The sequence below is a fragment of the Nerophis lumbriciformis genome, linkage group LG11 (assembly GCF_033978685.3).
Source record: "Nerophis lumbriciformis linkage group LG11, RoL_Nlum_v2.1, whole genome shotgun sequence".
In the NCBI taxonomy this organism is placed as follows: domain Eukaryota; kingdom Metazoa; phylum Chordata; class Actinopteri; order Syngnathiformes; family Syngnathidae; genus Nerophis; species Nerophis lumbriciformis.
Genome location: NC_084558.2, coordinates 14,838,328 through 14,855,997, shown reverse-complemented (window position 1 = coordinate 14,855,997; position 17,670 = coordinate 14,838,328). Strand labels below are relative to the sequence as shown.

Genomic DNA, 17,670 nt, shown 5'->3' with positions numbered 1-17,670 from the left:
TGTACAAATCATAATATTGTTGTCGTTTTTTGTTGTTGCGGTTAATAGTATTCTACCTTTATTTGTCGTTATTTATATTTTCTGAATAAATTATATGATAATGTTCATCAGTCAACTCATTAGTGTTAATTTTCAATCTATCGAGATAAAAAAAATAATATCAAAATCGAATTACAGTATGTTATTTATGTAGTTTGATCATTTTCCTCGATTGATGTACTAACATCATGTGGTTTATTTTGTACATATGTAGCATCATCTACAAAGATAAAGAATTGTTAATGCGACATCCAGTGGACACATTTAGAACAGGAGTTTCTTTCATTCAAAAAGTTCATGTTAATTTTTATACTTAGCAAACTCATCCTGCGGGCAGGATAAAACCTGTTCGCTGGCCTGATCCGGCCCTCGGGCCATACGTTTGACACCCCTGTTGTACACCTTCAGTTGTTTTTAAAAACAAGACATGGGTACAAAATTTTGAAATTGTTTTAGATTTGATCTACTTTACGAAGGCTCAATTTTCTTATTATGAAAAAAAAAAAAAATACATGAAATGATGTGTGGATAACATTTTATGATGATTGCTCATAAATATTGATATAATATATTCATAGTTGTGATACAAACAAGATATTAACCTTTAATGTAAAAACATTCTTAATTTTCTTTTCTTAATTTTCTTAGAATTCTAAATACAGAAAGGTGCTATCTGGATTCCAAAAATCCATTATTTGTTAATGACTCTAATTATAATTATGTGACTTTTCCAGCCATTTCCAGTAAGTTATTTGCTGTTTAAAAAAAAAACCTTTAGTGAGTCACCGCACCTTTTCCGGTGTCTTCTACCCAGCTGCACAGCAAGGGTTAGTTCACAATCGATACAGGAACATCTTATTTATGCTCTTGTTCACTATCTTAGTCATCATCCCCAATCCCTTTTTTTTAACCAGTCCTCATACAATACCAGTAAGTCAATCGTTAACGGTCTTAGTGTTGACTTGTCATCAGTTTTAGGATGAAAAATACACATTGTAGTTATGTGTACAATCACACAATTCTTACAAGATAAGTTTAGTTCGACGACCACTTCAAATTCTCACACAGTTAGCATCAAATTTGCGGTGTCAGGTTTCAAGTCATTTAAAATAACTTCCTGGTGTCAAACGTTAAAGTTAAAGTTAAAGTTAAAGTACCACTGATAGTCACACACACACTAGTTGTGGTGAAATTATCCTCTGCATTTGACCCCTCCCCTTGTTCTATCCCCTGGGAGGTGAGGGGAGCAGTGAGCAGCAGTGGTGGCTGCGGCCGGGAATCATTTTTGTTGATTTAACCCCCAATTCCAACCCTTGATGCTGAGTGCCAAGCAGGGAGGTAATGGGTCCCATTTTTATAGTCTTTGGTATGACTCGGCCGGTGACTCGGCAGCTGTTTCTTTTTCTCTATCTTCTTGTTATGGAACATTCACACTCTGCTGTTGCCATTTCTAATATAAAGTAGCGTAAAGTTCTAAATTATATCTCGCTATGGAAGCAGTAAAAACTACCGGTAAAGTGAGTTTACATTATTCACCCAAGGAACTTTAGTTATTAGAGAGTTACAGTCGAACGGTTTTTCACAGGACACATTTCCGGCGTTGTTGTCTCGTGAGCCACAGATGAGGAGATGCTGCTACGTTATTGATTGAAGTAAAGTCTGAATGTCATTAAAACAGTTAGCTCCATCTTTTGACACTTCTTCCACTCCCATCCTTGCATGCTACACCGCTACAACAAAGATGACGGGGAGAAGACGCTGTCAAAGGTGAGCCACGTAAATAAGACCGCCCACAAAACGGTGCATCCTGTAGCGACTGTCAGAAAGCGACTTGAAGATGATCTGTAAAACATAATCTATGCAACATTTTCACCAATGACCCACAATTACATGTTATGTAGACCACAAGGAAGTGTTTTAAGTAGAGATGTCCGATAATGGCTTTTTTGCCGATATCTGATATTCCGATATTGTCCAACTCTTAATTACCGATTCCGATATATACAGTCGTGGAATTAACACATTATTATGCCTAATTTTGTTGTGATGCCCCGCTGGATGCATTAAACAATGTAACAAGGTTTTCCGAAATAAATCAACTCAAGTTATGGGGAAAAAAATGCCAACATGGCACTGCCATATTTATTATTGAAGTCACAAAGTGCTTTTTTTTTTTTTCAACATGCCTCAAAACAGCAGCTTGGAATTTGGGACATGCTCTCCCTGAGAGAGCATGAGGAGGTTGAGGTGGGCGGGGTTGAGGTGGGGGGAGTAGGGGGTAGCGGGGGTGTATATTATAGCGTCCCGGAAGAGTTAGTGCTGCAAGGGGTTCTGGGTATTTGTTCTGTTGTGTTTATGTTGTGTTACGGTGCGGATATTCTCCCGAAATGTGTTTGTCATTCTTGTTTGGTGTGGGTTCACAGTATGGCGCATATCTGTAATAGTGTTAAAGTTGTTTATACGGCCACCCTCAGTTTGACCAGTATGGCTGTTGACCAAGTATGCTTTGCATTCACTTGTGTGTGTGAAAAGCCGTAGCTATTATGTGATTGAGCCGGCACGCAAAGGCAGTGCCTTTAAGGTTTATTGGCGCTCTTTACTTCTTCCTAGGTCCGTGTACACAGCAGCGTTTCAAAAATTCATACATTTTACTTTTTGAAACCGATACCGATCATTTTGACACCGATACCGATCATTTTCGATTTTACTTTTTAAAGCATTTAGCGGCCGATAATATCGGCAGTCCGATATTATCGGACATCTCTAGTTTTAATGTAGAAAAAAATCAGAATATGACCCCTTTAATGCGCCTTATAATCTGGTGCGCCTTTTGTATGAAAAAAGACCTGGCTAGACCCGCTCATCGGCAGTGCGCCTTATAATCCGGTGCGCCCTATGGTCCGGAAAATACGGGTAATATGAATAATCAACATGTATGATACACAACTGGACTGAACATGTATGGCAATGTATTGCACACACACACACACACAAACACACACACACACGCACACACACGCACAAACACACACACACGGGGAAGTCCCAGACCACAGTGAGAGTCCATATCCAAATGAACCTCCAGCGTAATAAAACACAAGTGATCTTAAACCTAAGATTTCACTTTCTTCTTCTTCTCGCCAGGTAAGCACGTTCATATGTGTTTTAGATTTATGTTTCAGGTGGTTTGCCCTCACTCACATCGTCACACAAGGAAAAAAAATTGCTTGCCCCTTTTTAAAGTAAGATAAAGAAGTGTGACTTATATCACAGTAACGTAAGTGCCATGAATGATGACCTATGCAATATTGTTCATTTGTTTAGGTTAAAACTGTGCAAATAGTCATTTTTGCCCATTTTTGACAAGTTGTCTGCATTGTGTATTTTGTACAGTATTTACGACTACAAACAAACATTGCCCTATGAACAAATGCCTTATAAAGCAATAATAATAGTGTATTTGTTTTGAACGTGATTAACAAAGTTACATGTTTACACTTGCACAATTCAACATGTCTGAAAAGGAGTAGGAAGAAGCGGATCTTATTTGATACCAATCCTTTCTTTATGTCTCAACAACTACTGATAGTTTGTTCACATAATAATTAGATGAAAGCTTATTCAGTGACGGACGAGAAAGGAAAGAACAAAATAAAAGTTAAAAGAAAAACTGTGTAGAATTTCCACACAAAAATAACATTGAAATTGAAGAATAAATAAAGTATTATAAGAATAAATAAACACGGGAGGAAGAAAAAACAACAACAACAAAAAACAACAGAAACATTGCGTATTGTACACTGTAAAAAAACAAAATGTTCGTTTTTGTGACTGTTTTCTGGAAGAAATTGTGTTGAATAATTGACAGGGATTTTGCACATCTGTGGTTTTGATTTTATTTTTTTTTCAGACATGTTTACCAAGTTACATTAAGGATCATCAAGATTTACACAATACAACACAAACAAGCTGAGTTTATTCAATACCAACCCTTTCTGAATGCATCAGCAAATTACTTGATAGTTTGTTGACGTTTTCTCATATGGAAATAAAATATTAAAGAGTGTGTCATAAATAGATGGTAGCTTATTCAGTGACGTAGGAAAAAAGAAAGAAGAACATTAGTAAAAAATAAAAATAAAAAGTATAAAAATACAAGAACAGTGTACGGTAAGAAAAATAAAGAAGTATAAGAATAAATGTTCACTGTAAAAAAATAAATAAATGAATAATGTTGTTTTTATGACTTTTTCTGGCAGGTTTTACCAAAGAAATTATGTAAAAATTATGCATCTGCAAGGTAATTTGTTAGATTAATAGCCAGTGATTTTAATCAAGGGTTATTCACATTCAAAAGTATATTCAAGTGTATTATGCATACCTAATTATGGTTATGATGTATTAGTTTCAGACATGTTTATCAAGTAACATTAAGGAACATCAACATTTGCACAATACAACATACAGTGTCGGAAAAGGAGTAGGAAGAAGCAAAAGTTTATTTAATTCCAACTCTTTCTTCAAGACCCAGCAAATACTGATATGTTTGTTTACCTTTAACGTTTTCTAACAAGAAAATACAATAACGAAGAATGTGTAAAAATTGCGTATTCAATGAAAGAAGGGGCAAAAAAGAAATAAAATATTAGTGTAACAAAAAAACAAAAAAAAAGTATTATAAGAATAATAAACATAGGCGTAAAAAGAATCTGACAGAAACGTTGCGTAATCTTTCCTGTAAAAAATATATTCTGTCATTACAACTTTTTTCTGGCATGTTTTACCAGCGTAACAATGTACAAAATACATCTGCATGGTGTTGAAAAATTAAATACATTCATTTAAAGTGATTCAAATAATGGATGATTCACATTTAAATTCATATATCTGAGTGAATTTTGCATAATGAATTATTTATTTCAGACAAGTTAAGAAGTTACAATAAGAAACACCATGTGCTTACATTTTCACAATTCAACATTTCTGAAAAGGAGTAGGAAGAAGCAACGCTTATATTTAATCCTATCCCTTCTCCATGTCTTTTGCTGGTAATCAATGCACATCATGACTTTTACAGGTTTGAGCTCGGATGCTGTGCAAAAGAAAGAAAGATGTTCGAGAACAATGCGACCAAAACAAATAACTTGTTGAAAGTCTTGTCTTAATTGTACACTTCATAAATGATTCTGAGATAGAAAGTAATCGCGCATTGGTGATAGTCAATAAATGTTATGTAGTATTTAATATTATTGTAGTGGAGATGATGTCATTTTCAGTCCATTTTGTCCAGCTCCTTAATGTCTTTGACAACAAGAATTTAGTCTTCTAAGCAGTGTCCTGCCCTCCTCTGTTATCAGCTGCCTTGCGGTTAGCCATGCACTGTTACCTGAAGCCCAGTCATAATCACTTTGTTCATGCGCACAGACTTTTGCTTTTCCTGAATCTGACACATCATTTGAAGTATAATGTGATCCTTCCCATCATGTTGCTTCTTTAAAACAATCACTTTTCCGTCCTGTCCATCCATTTGTTTACAACAAATGGCATCATTACAAAGTTTTGCAGCATCATTCGTCACGCCCTTAATATAAGTGCTGCATGTCCTCATGCTGTCTATCAAGCCTTACAAACACTCTGTTCAACATCGTCCTCACTTCATGGCTGCTATCTGATTCTTGACTCTTTTCCACGTCCTCCTCTGCATGCAAATGATTTAAATATGTATTTATCTAATTTCATCCTTTTGAAATACATCCTCCTGAGCCGCCGTTTTGAAAGAGATGCACAATCTTAAGCTTCAGGCCAAAGCATTCATTGGACTATATTTGTGATATAGTCCAATGATATAGTCCCACCCCCCGCGCATTAACTTAAATGGGTGAGTTTGACAGATAAAGTACATTCAGGTCCATGTCATAATGTCATGAAATAAATCTTTAAATCATGAAATTATTAGAATCATGAAATAACTAAATGTATGATGAAACTATTAAATATATTATAAAATAAATTAAGAAATTATGAAAAAAGGAAATCAATGATTAATTAAATATCTACAGAATTAATGAAATTATTAATAATAAAATCAATAAATAATTAAATCATGTTTTTTCCTCGCCCCTCCTCAACCCCCCATTTAAGATCAGTTGTGTTGATCATTTAACTCAGGGGTCCCCACACTTTTTGACTTGGGGGTCGCATTGGGTTAAAGAACCTGGCCGGGGGCCGGGTGGGTTAAAAAAATCTGGCCGGGGGCCGGGCTGTGTGTACATATGGAGCGTGTAGATTTTTTTAACCCAATGCGCCCACCGAGTCAAAAAGTTTGGGGACCCCTGAGTTACATAAAATACACAACTGGGCCTAAATGGGGGATTGGGGAGGGGCGAGGAAAAAACATGATTTAATTATTTATTGATTTTATTATCCATCCATCCATTTTCTACCGCTTATTCCCTTTGGGGTCGCGGGGGGCGCTGGAGCCTATCTCAGCTACAATCGGGCGGAAGGCGGGGTACACCCTGGACAAGTCGCCACCTCATCGCAGGGCCAACACAGATAGACAGACAACATTCACACTCACATTCACACACTAGGGCCAATTTAGTGTTGCCAATCAACTTATCCCCAGGTGCATGTCTTTGGAAGTGGGAGGAAGCCGGAGTACCCGGAGGGAACCCACGCAGTCACGGGGAGAACATGCAAACTCCACACAGAAAGATCCCGAGCCCGGGATTGAACCCAAGACTACTCAGGAACTTCGTATTGTGAGGCAGATGCACTAACCCCTCTGACACCGTGATGCCTGATTTTATTATTAATAATTTAATTAATTCTATTAGATATTTAACAAATCATTGATTTTTAAATTGTTTTTAATTGATGTATTAATTTATTTTATAATATATTTAATAGTTTCATAATATATTTAGTTATTTCATTATTCAAATAATAATTTCATGATTTAAAGATTTATTTTATGACATCATGACATATATATATATATATATATATATATATATATATCATGATGTCATAAAATAAATAATTAAATCATGTTTTTTCCTCGCCCCTCCCCAACCCCCTATTTATATTATATATATATATATATATATATATATATATATATATATATATATATATATATATATATATATATATATATATATATATATATATATATATGATGGTTGTCCCGATACCATCATTTTAGTACCAAAATTATTTCGATACTTTTCGGTACTTTTGTAAATAAACGGGACCACAAAAAATAGCATTATTGACTTTATTTTAACAAAAAATCTTAGGGTACATGTTTCTTATTGAAAGTTTGTCCTTAAATAAAATAATGAACGTACAAGACAACCTGTGTTTTAGTAGTAAGTAAGCAAACAAACGCTCCTAATTTAGCTGCTGAAGTATGCAGTAACATATTGTGTCATTTTCCATTCTATTATTTTGTCAAAATTATTAAGGTGGCGGACCGGTACTTTTCAGAGGCGGTATAGTACCGAATATGATTCATTAGTATCGCGGTACTATACTAATACCGACATACCGTACAACCCTAATATATATATATATATATATATATATATATATATATATATATATATATATATATATATACATATATATATCCATCCATCCATTTTCTACCGCTTGTCCCTTTTGGGGTCGCCATATATATATATATATATATATATATATATATATATATATATATATATATATATATATATATATACATATATATATATATATACATATATATATATATATATATATATATATATATATATATATATATATATATATATATACATATATATATATATATATATATATATATATATACATATATATATATACATACATATATATATATATATACATATATATATATACATATATATATATATATACATATATATATATATATACATATATATATATATATATACATATATATATATATATATATATATATACATATATATATATATATATATATATATATATATATATATATATATATATATATATATATATATATATATATATATATATATATATATATATATATATATATGGCGACCCCAAAAGGGACAAGCGGTAGAAAATGGATGGATGGATATATATACATATATATATTTATCACGCACTAAATGACTAAAAGAGTGTACACTTGCCACACGCTCGCCCAAAACTGTGGCGCGAGTGCGATGATGTTATGTCATCGATGGGAAAATGCATATTTAGGCAATATGATTTGCCTGAGCGGCAAGGAGGTCCCGACAGTAACAAGTGGTTGAAAATAGATTAGAAAGGACAGATTTAAAAAAAACTTGAGACTTCCTGCGGGTCGGATTTTGGATGCTGGCGGGCCGTAGTTTGGGAGCCACTGATCTAAACTTTACCGCTGCCCGGTATTTTTTTCTATACTTTTATTGTCATATTTTCAGAATGTGTTAGTTCTATTTTTGGCCAAAGTAAGACAAAGAAAACAATCTGAAGTTGTCTTTATTTAATGCCATGATTTTAATAGTCCGGCCCGCGTTTGTGCAGATTTCCCTCCATGTGGCCCCTGAGCTAAAATGAGTTGGACACCCCTGATGTACAATATTACAGTATATGTAACCGCTGCAGCAAAAAAAAGGGCAGCATAAACTAGAGAGTAGATCCAGCAGAAAATAGACATTATAAACAAAGAGAGGTAGCTAACATAGAAGCGGTCGGACAAATAAAAAAAAAACTTGAGACTTCCGGCAGGCTGTAGTTTGGGGATCCCTGATTTAACTCATGTACAAAGTACAGCAACAAGCTGTAGGCCTGAAGAAAATTGGGGTTGAATTTTAAAAATAATAAACAAATATTCAATAGTTGCATTTTATAATGTAGATTGGCTTCTTACTCAGGGGTGTCAAACTCTTTTTAGTTCGGGTGCCACATGGAGAAAAATGTACTCCCAAGTGGGCCGGACTGGTAAAATCACGGCACGATAACTTAAAAATAAAGACAACTTCAGATTGTTTTCTTTGTTTAAAAATAGAACAAACACATTCTGAAAATGTACAAATCTTAATGTTGTTGTTGTTGTTTTTTACTCTTACATGTTGCGGTTAATAGTATTATATCTTTATTTGTCGTTATTTATACTTTCTGAATAAATTATGTGATAATGTTCATCAGTCAACTCACTGGTGTTCATTTTCAATTTATCAAAATAAAAAAATAATACCAAAATCAAATTACAGGATGTCATTTATGTAGTTTGATCATTTTCCTCGACTGGTGCACTAACATCATGTGGTTTATTTATTTTACATATGTAGCATAACCTACAAAGATACAAAGAATTGCTATTGTGACATCTAGTGGACACATTTAGAACACCGGTTTCTTTCATTCAAAAATGTCGTCTCATTTTTATACTTAGCAAACTCATCCCGCAGGCCGGATAAAACCTGTTTGCGGGCCGTACGTTTGACACCCCTGTTCTAACTGTATAACTCTGTTTTAATCACATGTCAATTTGACAAATACCTAATTATGGTTTTGCCGTACGTTTATGCAGTATTTGTGTACATTTCACAATACTTGTGAATAAAAAAATCTATTGAAACTAATATGTTGGGAAAAAAATAAATATACTGTATATTCTAAGACAAGACAAGCAAAAAGGGGTTGTGGTCCCTCTCAGGTTGTGACTAACATGTGCAAGTTGAAGTTGAGTTTTGACAGAGCGAAAGAGAGAAGACGGTGGGCGGTTCAGATGGATCTGTCACAGCTGGCTGACTCACTGGTCACTGGAGCGAAGAGCTCTGAACACTGATTTTTTTCTTCTTGTGTGGGGCTCTATGCTATATGAACACATCATTCTAATACAAAACAAAATGATACATAATAGGAATACATAAAAACTGGTACGGTAGCTTAGTGAACAATATCAAATGCTGACGTTATGTCAATGATATTATGATAGGTTTCATCTTCAATGGGAGCTGCTTGCCCTGCAGGCCAGTACTGGGATAGCTTGGTTAAAACATGTCTTCCCTGCAACATAATGTGTCAGCAACCACTGGTCGTTACCAGATGCACCGACTACTGTGGTAAGCAGATCAATAATATTGTATTTGAGCAAAACTACCTCATCATTTCTCCTCTTCTTATTGCTTTGTGTTAAGCGTTAGCAGATTGTACGACACTGCCTGGACATTACTATGATGCACTTCTGAAGAAATGTGTGACGTGTTCTGATGTTTGTGGCAGACATCCAACACAATGCCACCAACACTGTGAAGGTAAGTTGGCCCACAGGACGATCTCAGATCAATTTGTATTCAGCGATGTCTTTGTCTTTTGTCGGGAAATATATATATATGGGGAAATGGTTGATAATCATATATTGTTCTAATGTTAACACAGTAGCGTTTGTAGCTAGTTTCCCAGGTACAATAGCGTGTTACCTTAGCGTGTTAGCAGTGGCGGGCCGTGCGTTTCCCACCTAGGCCTTCAGTGATGTCCGACTTCAATGATGACGTCTCAAAATAGCATCATTTATGTCACCACATGACCATTGCTGGAGAAATACTACACGGAAACACATTTACGCACTACTGGGCATTGAATCATCACCAACAGTGTACAAAAAGGGTTATTTTTCTGGCGCATTTAAAAATCAATACGCATCAGCAATTAAAACATATCTTATGTGGTACTGTCAAAATTAAAATAGCAAAAAACATATTAAAAGTGAAAAAATTAAGAAATAAAATATCTGAACTCACAATTTGTACAACCCATTCGAGCTTCCAGGGTTGGCCGACAATAGTCTCACAAGATGTAGTTTCTCTTTAAATATCCTTCTTGAAAATGGCCTTGCAAATATATGTGTTGTCTTGTTTAATCATAAAAGATGCAGATGAGGCGTGTTGGCTGAGTTTTTAAAGTTTACTCCACAGCGTGCTCATCAAAAACATGGCTAAACGGGGCTACTGCGCATGCTCTTCACTACTGTGGCATGCTGGGTAATGGAGTTCTTATGTTACCTAGCTCATAACATCACAATATATATCTGCCTTAGGCCAGCTAGAAGGCCTTACTGACAACAACTCGTGATCTGATTGGCTATCGCAACTGTCTGTCAAATGTTTGTTTCCGTTCACTTACAGTGCACAGAATCCAGCATTGTTGAATCTGAAGGCTTCGGGCAGATTTGGTACAGCATGGCAACATAAGCTAGCTGAATTCTGATTGGATAAACTCTATAACCTGAAAACAACAGCACTGGAAGGAGCATAATATGACATGAAGAAAATATGAATACTTTGAGATATCTAGGGAAAGTAAATAAAGGCCAGCAGAGAAGGTCTCGCTGGCCCTGACGGCACACCACTGCGTGTTAGCATGATAGCTTTTTTTAGCTAATTTCGTAGGTATACACCTCAGACTCATAGATGTTGGTGGGTAGAGTACCCAAAAATTGTACTCAAGTAAGAGTAGTGTTACTTTAGAATAATATGACTCAAGTAAAAGTAAAAAGTACTCATCATATTAATTACTTGAGTAAGAGAAAGTAAGTATTACATGAAAGAACTGCTCAAGTGTTGTGAGTAACTTCTGATTCCTTTGGTAGTCTAGTAATTGGGTCTTGGACTACAATCGTACAGTAGTTGGTGTGTGTGTGTGTGTGTGTGTGTGTGTGTGTGTGTGTGTGTGTGTGTGTGTGTGTGTGTGTGTGTGTGTGTGTGCGGGCGTGCGTGCGTGTAAAACATAAAAATCATATACAATTTAATGTAGCATGTTTTCTCGAGTTGGAAGTGGAATTATTGTAGGTAGAAATGTTTACATTTCAGCACTAAATTAGTCTGATTGGGCAAATAATTCAGTTTCTTCTATTTTCACAGCTACATGTTGAGTTCTTGATGTTGTTGGTCATGTTTTAATGTGTTTAAATGGTTATATGGTTATTATGATCATCAGCGAAATACAAAAAGATCGCTATTTTAATGAACTGTTTGACTATTTAATGGTATTACAAACTATGGAATGCATTATTTTGAATTGCTGGATTACATGTCAATAACGTTATCTAAATTGTTGTATTTGGATATTAAATTCTTACATCACTAAATGAAGTATGAGTAACGATGTTGTTGTGGATAATAATAATGAATGAATGAGATGAATCATATGTGATCTACAACTAATTATTATTGTTGCATACTGACTAGCGAGACATACTCTGGATTAATTCCATTTTGTATACAAAAATGTTTTGCTGTCAAAATACGTCTTATAGGAGGTTTCTGTTCACTCGTTCTTACAAACAGCCGGGATGTGCTGGTGTCATGTCATAAATTGTCTTCTTTGGAAACAGTCTGACAATTATTAAACAAGTAGGTTCCTATTTCATTATATACCTTCAAAATATTGACTATTTCAGCTTCTATATCTGTACTTTTTGCTTGTTTGGCTTAGTCCTCCGCCTGCAAATAATGTGGAATGCCAGGTTGCGTTTGATTGGCAAAATGGAGTCATGTGACTGCCAAGCTCCTTTGGATTGACGATTGGAATGAAACCCAATTTAACAGAGTAAAAGTAGCGTTTCTTCTTCACAAAAATACTCAAGTAAAAGTAAAAAGTATGTTGCATTAATTTTTGGATAACAATTTATCCAAAAATGTACTTAAGTAAATGTAGCGCGTTACTACCCACCTCTGTACTTGTGGTAACTGTTAACATGCTAATGTTAGCATGCTAAAATTAGTATGCCAATGTTAGCACTCCAACAGTTAGCATGTATAAATTACCAAATGTTATGACTTTGAGGTGTATAATTGCAGAGCTGACAAAAAAAATAATTGTGCATGTATACTAGTGCGTTCCATTAACCTCGGAAGTTGGAAGTCGGCGCTGGGAATGACTTCACAGCCGAGCTAAAGGCGTTCCGGTTACGAGGTCGGAAATCAAGATAGCCATGTCTATGAAAGTTGTTCTTGCGTTTGCCTTATTTGAATATAAACAACCTTTGGATGTAAAAGGTATATACCACATGAAGACGTCTAGTAATACATCATCGTATGTGTTGCTGATTTAGCACGGCAAAACATAGTCAGGCGTGCTAATAACGGATATTACAGAAGCTACTATTATTATCATTCACTCAGAGAAGCCATCTTTGAAGCCAACTCGGGGGGTGGTGAGTTCAAGATCAATATTTCGAATAGAAACTTTGGAATTCCAACTTCCAAATGGAACGCACCATACAACTCAGAGTACCGGTTGTATAATTTGGTTGGTGACACAAGCTAATTGTTAGCATGCCAGTTTCTAGCGAAATGTCTTTTTGTAGTTCACTCATATAATTCAGTGGTAGTTAATTAAGATGTTTTGATACACAAGTTTCTCCTCCCTTCTTGCTCTTTAGCTTTATCTGTTCCAGTTACCTCAAAAAATGTCCTGGTTAGAGTTCCTTCACACCTCCCGAATCCCAGTGGGCTCTCGGTGGAAGACTCCAGCGTCCTGGTCTACTCCCTAATGGCCCTCTGCATGGGGCTGCTGCTGGCCAGCCTGTCTGTTGCCTTGGCCATTTTCCTGAGAAGAAGCAAAGCCAGAAGGAGCACCGACCAAGAGCGTGTCAACAAGGCGTGCCAGGGCGTCGCTGAGCGAGGACCTAGAGGTGACATTACCAATGAAGTCCAACTGGGTGCGATTTTTAATGTCATCTCAACTCTACAACAGATTGTGTCGCACGCCTTAGTGGAGCTGCAGATGGGACCAGACCTACTGAGACGTCTGTTTGTGTCCACTGCTTCCCCGATTTCACGGCAGTCGACGACGAGAGGCTTCACAGAGACCCTCTGACGCACGACGTCCTGAACCACACCCGAATTCAACACCAACGTCCTCTGTGGACTGCAGACAGGTCTCATACACCCACACTGGAGGTGCAGGGAGGGGCAATGGTGGGGTGAAGCGTGTTGAGTATATTTGCATGATGAAGTGGAAGGTCTGATCCACACTTAAGTGGGGCTATTTAAGAACAAGTATGGACAACGCCTTATTGCAGTGAAACTTGCCAAGGGACATGTAACCAAATATCAACATTGCTGTATGTATACTTTTGACCCAGCAGATTTGATCACATTTTCAGTAGACCCATAATAAATTCATAAAATAATCAAACTTCATGAATGTTATTTGTGACCAACAAGTATGTGCTCCAATCACTCTATCACAAAAAAAATAAGAGTTGTAGAAATTATTGGAAACTCAAGACAGGCATGACATTATGTTCTTTACAAGTGTATGTAAACTTATATTGACAAATGTGATGTTTCAGGCTGCAAGACTGTTTAATTAAGGACACTTACATATGTCTAGCTTGTATGCGATTGTGTGCTTAGCTGTTGTGTAGCTGCTAGCTTTTGGTAGCCTATTGTTTGGATTTACATGACGTCACGTCCAAATCATTAAATATGCGTACTGGTCAAGCCAGCGTTTTTTTTCAGTGGGTACTAGACGCCATTTAGCCTTTCTCTGGGAAAAATGCCCGATGATTGTGTTGTTTTCGAACCGTTCAAACAGTGTTGGGTTAGTTACTGAAAACCAGTAACTAGTTACAGTTACTAGTTACTTTATTTCAAAAGTAACTCAGTTACTTGCACCAAAAAGTAATGCGTTACTGTGAAAAGTAACTATTTAGTTACTTCTTTTTTTCCCCTTTTTTTAAGGCTCCCATTAATGCCCTTTTAGCCTTCATTTCAGTACTGTTATTGCACTGGAGAATAATACAATGTGTTGATCAACTTGACATGCATTTGCATCACTGAACTCAAAAAGCAATGTGGTCTACATACAACACACAAAGACAAAGATATGTTTCAAAGGGCCAATTTATTTCAGGCCAGAACAAATTGACAAAACTATTTTAAATAGCTGCAACATAACGGCACTTTAACTTTAACTTTAAGTAGATAGGATCTTTGATCCAAGACACAACTTACATTTAACTAAAACGTTATTTTCTTTGTGCTCGACAAAAGAAAAGTATTGAGAATGTCTCCATGTTAAAAAACTCGACTTCTGGCTTCGCCATGATGTCTTGTTAGTTGTTATGAGAGTAGCGTATGTGTGTGTGTGTGTGTGTGGCCCTTTAAGATATGACAGCATGTGAGGTGAGTGACGTCAGTGAGTGAGTGGGCGAGAGAGGTGAGCAGGTGCGTGCAGGTGCTCTAGCTTGGTGGATGGCTGCGTCCAATAAAGTCACAAAGTTGTAACAAACCGCCGATCTCATCATTCACCCTCAGCTGTAAAGACCCACTGCCGGGTAAAGTGAAGGTTGTTAGCCCCGAAGACGTACATAGGCCCTGAAGGAACGTCTCCCCTGCGCTCCTCAACTGCGGTATGGGAGTCCCCCCCGCCCCACCCACACAAAGCACGCCTTTTCTTTTCCACCGCAGCGCTGCAATAAAACACACTCAGATCTTCTGTTTCTAGCCGACACTACATGAAAAATAACGTAAAATAACGCAGTAACGCATCATGTAGTAACGGTTACTGAGTTACTGAATATAAAAAATAACGCGTTAGATTACTAGTTACCGCCGAAACTAACGGCGTTACAGTAACGCGTTACTTTGTAACGCGTTAGTCCCAACACTGCGTTCAAATCACAAAAAGGATAAACGTTTCTTCACAGTTCCGCCTGAGGTAATCAAGAAGGGCGTAAGAGTGCAATATTTTACGATAGACGACGAGAAAAGTAGCAATCACTCAAGGAGCAGAGTCAAAGAATGCACAAGTTTGCAGTGATCATTCCATTAAAGGCTTGTTTGATGTATTTTTAACGTTTAGTATTTCCCATTGAAGTATTATCTTGATATTTATTTGTATGTCCTAAAACACATTTTTGCTATGAGTGTTCAGTAAAGCACTTACTCTGCGAGTCTAAATAAAAGAAAGGAAATGTTAGCAAAACCTAAAAGAGTTAAGCTTTCATAAATGCAATCATAAATGAAGCTTTCAGCACATACACAATGTTGACATCTATAGTTATATTTTGATAAAAATGGGGAACAACACGCTACTCGTAAACGGCAACAAACATGGCTGAAGACAACGTTAAATCATGCAATACAACTTTACCCGAGGAAAAACGAAGCATATTTATCCGGGAGAGTGTTGATATGTCCTTGATCCAGCCGCACACAAAGAAGTTTAGACCTCCATGCTTGTCCAAGTTTTCATCTGTTTTGTCGTATAGAACGGTGTCTGGAGCACCAGATACTTCAATATGTCTGAGAACGCGACTGACGGATAATCCTTGATATCACTCAACAAATCTTTTTTGATAAATTATAAGGATCTATTCCATTGCACAGTTTGATTTTTTGCTCACAAGTGCTTTTTGCAGGAAGATCTAGGCCACTTGTGTACTCAGATAGTTTGCACGCTGCTTTCTGCACAAAAACCATCTTGGCTTGGATGACCACCACTGGTTTTCACTTCTGGGAAGAAGTCACGTGACGGAATACAAGCAATCGCTTACCATGATAACCTTTTGTGAGTTCCTTCAGTAAAACACCAGAAAGGACCAGACGTGTGTTCTTATTGGAGAACATTTAGATATTAACTGGCTGTCCTAGCTTTGTACAAGTACTGTAAATGTGCTGCAGGACCGCTTGTATCGGAGGTATTAGAATAATGCAAGCCAACATAGACCAATGATTTTTTTTCTATTATCAGACTAATATTCAATATAAATATCTGATCAGGACCCTCCTAAAAATTACTCATGTTACGCAAATGTATATTAATTAAAAACTGCAACATAAATGTATCAAAGGGCCTTCAAAGGGCTAAAAAACATTACATGTTTATTTTTTGTTTAAGGCTGAGATTTGAGTGAAGAAAGTAAAAAAAACAAATTAAGGTTGGGACTTTCAGAGCAACTCACAATTAGATTGCAGTTTTTGGGATGACGATTCGATTCAGAATCGATTCTTGAATCAACACAGAGTCTTGCAATAGATTATTTGGTATTAAAGTTATCCATCCATCCATTTTCTACCGCTTGTCCTTTTTGTGGTCGCGGGGGGGTGCTGGACCCTATCTCAGCTACAATCGGGCGGAAGGCGGCGTACACCCTGGACAAGTCACTACCTCATCACAGGACCAACATAGATAGACAGACAACATTCACACTCACATTTACACACTAGGGCCAATTTAGTGTTGCCAATCAGCCTATCCCCAGGTGCATGTCTTTGGAGGTGGGAGGAAGCCCACGCAGTCACGAGGAAAACATGCTAACTCCACACAGAAAGACACCATTTTAATAAAACCTTTTCAAAATTAATTATAGGTACAGTGAGTGTGGATATTGGCCTAAAAACCTGTTGACATTTTTTTAATTTATTTTGTAAGAATTATGAATGGATTTAGAATCAGAACAAATAAGAATTGCAATTCGAATGTGAATTGATTTTTTTCAGCACCCTGTATTTTATGCCCTTTAAAAAATGAAGGACTTTTATGTCCTGTTCGGCTTTAGTTTATCGCAAAATAACTGCCTGTGTATTGTACAACTGTGAAATAATATTATATGTATAAAAAGAGCTATATATA

At 36.4% G+C, this 17,670-nt stretch overlaps 1 protein-coding gene across 4 annotated transcripts; it reads left to right on the top strand.

Moving 5' to 3' along the window:
• The first annotated feature begins 3,081 nt into the window (after window positions 1-3,081).
• Window positions 3,082-14,226, top strand: LOC133610082 (tumor necrosis factor receptor superfamily member 13B). 4 transcript variants are annotated; one of them, XM_061966143.1, is made up of 5 exons: window positions 3,082-3,183; window positions 10,022-10,148; window positions 10,233-10,340; window positions 13,469-13,720; window positions 13,783-14,226. In XM_061966143.1, the coding sequence occupies exons 2-5, from the start codon at window positions 10,034-10,036 to the stop codon at window positions 14,013-14,015; spliced, it is 708 nt and encodes a 235-aa protein (XP_061822127.1). In that variant the 5' UTR covers window positions 3,082-3,183; window positions 10,022-10,033; the 3' UTR covers window positions 14,016-14,226. The 4 variants fall into 4 exon arrangements, with proteins under 4 accessions (XP_061822127.1, XP_061822128.1, XP_061822126.1 ...); XM_061966144.1 differs by having other exon boundaries at window positions 10,224-10,340; window positions 13,484-13,720; XM_061966142.1 differs by having other exon boundaries at window positions 10,224-10,340.
• Window positions 14,227-17,670: the final 3,444 nt, after the last annotated feature.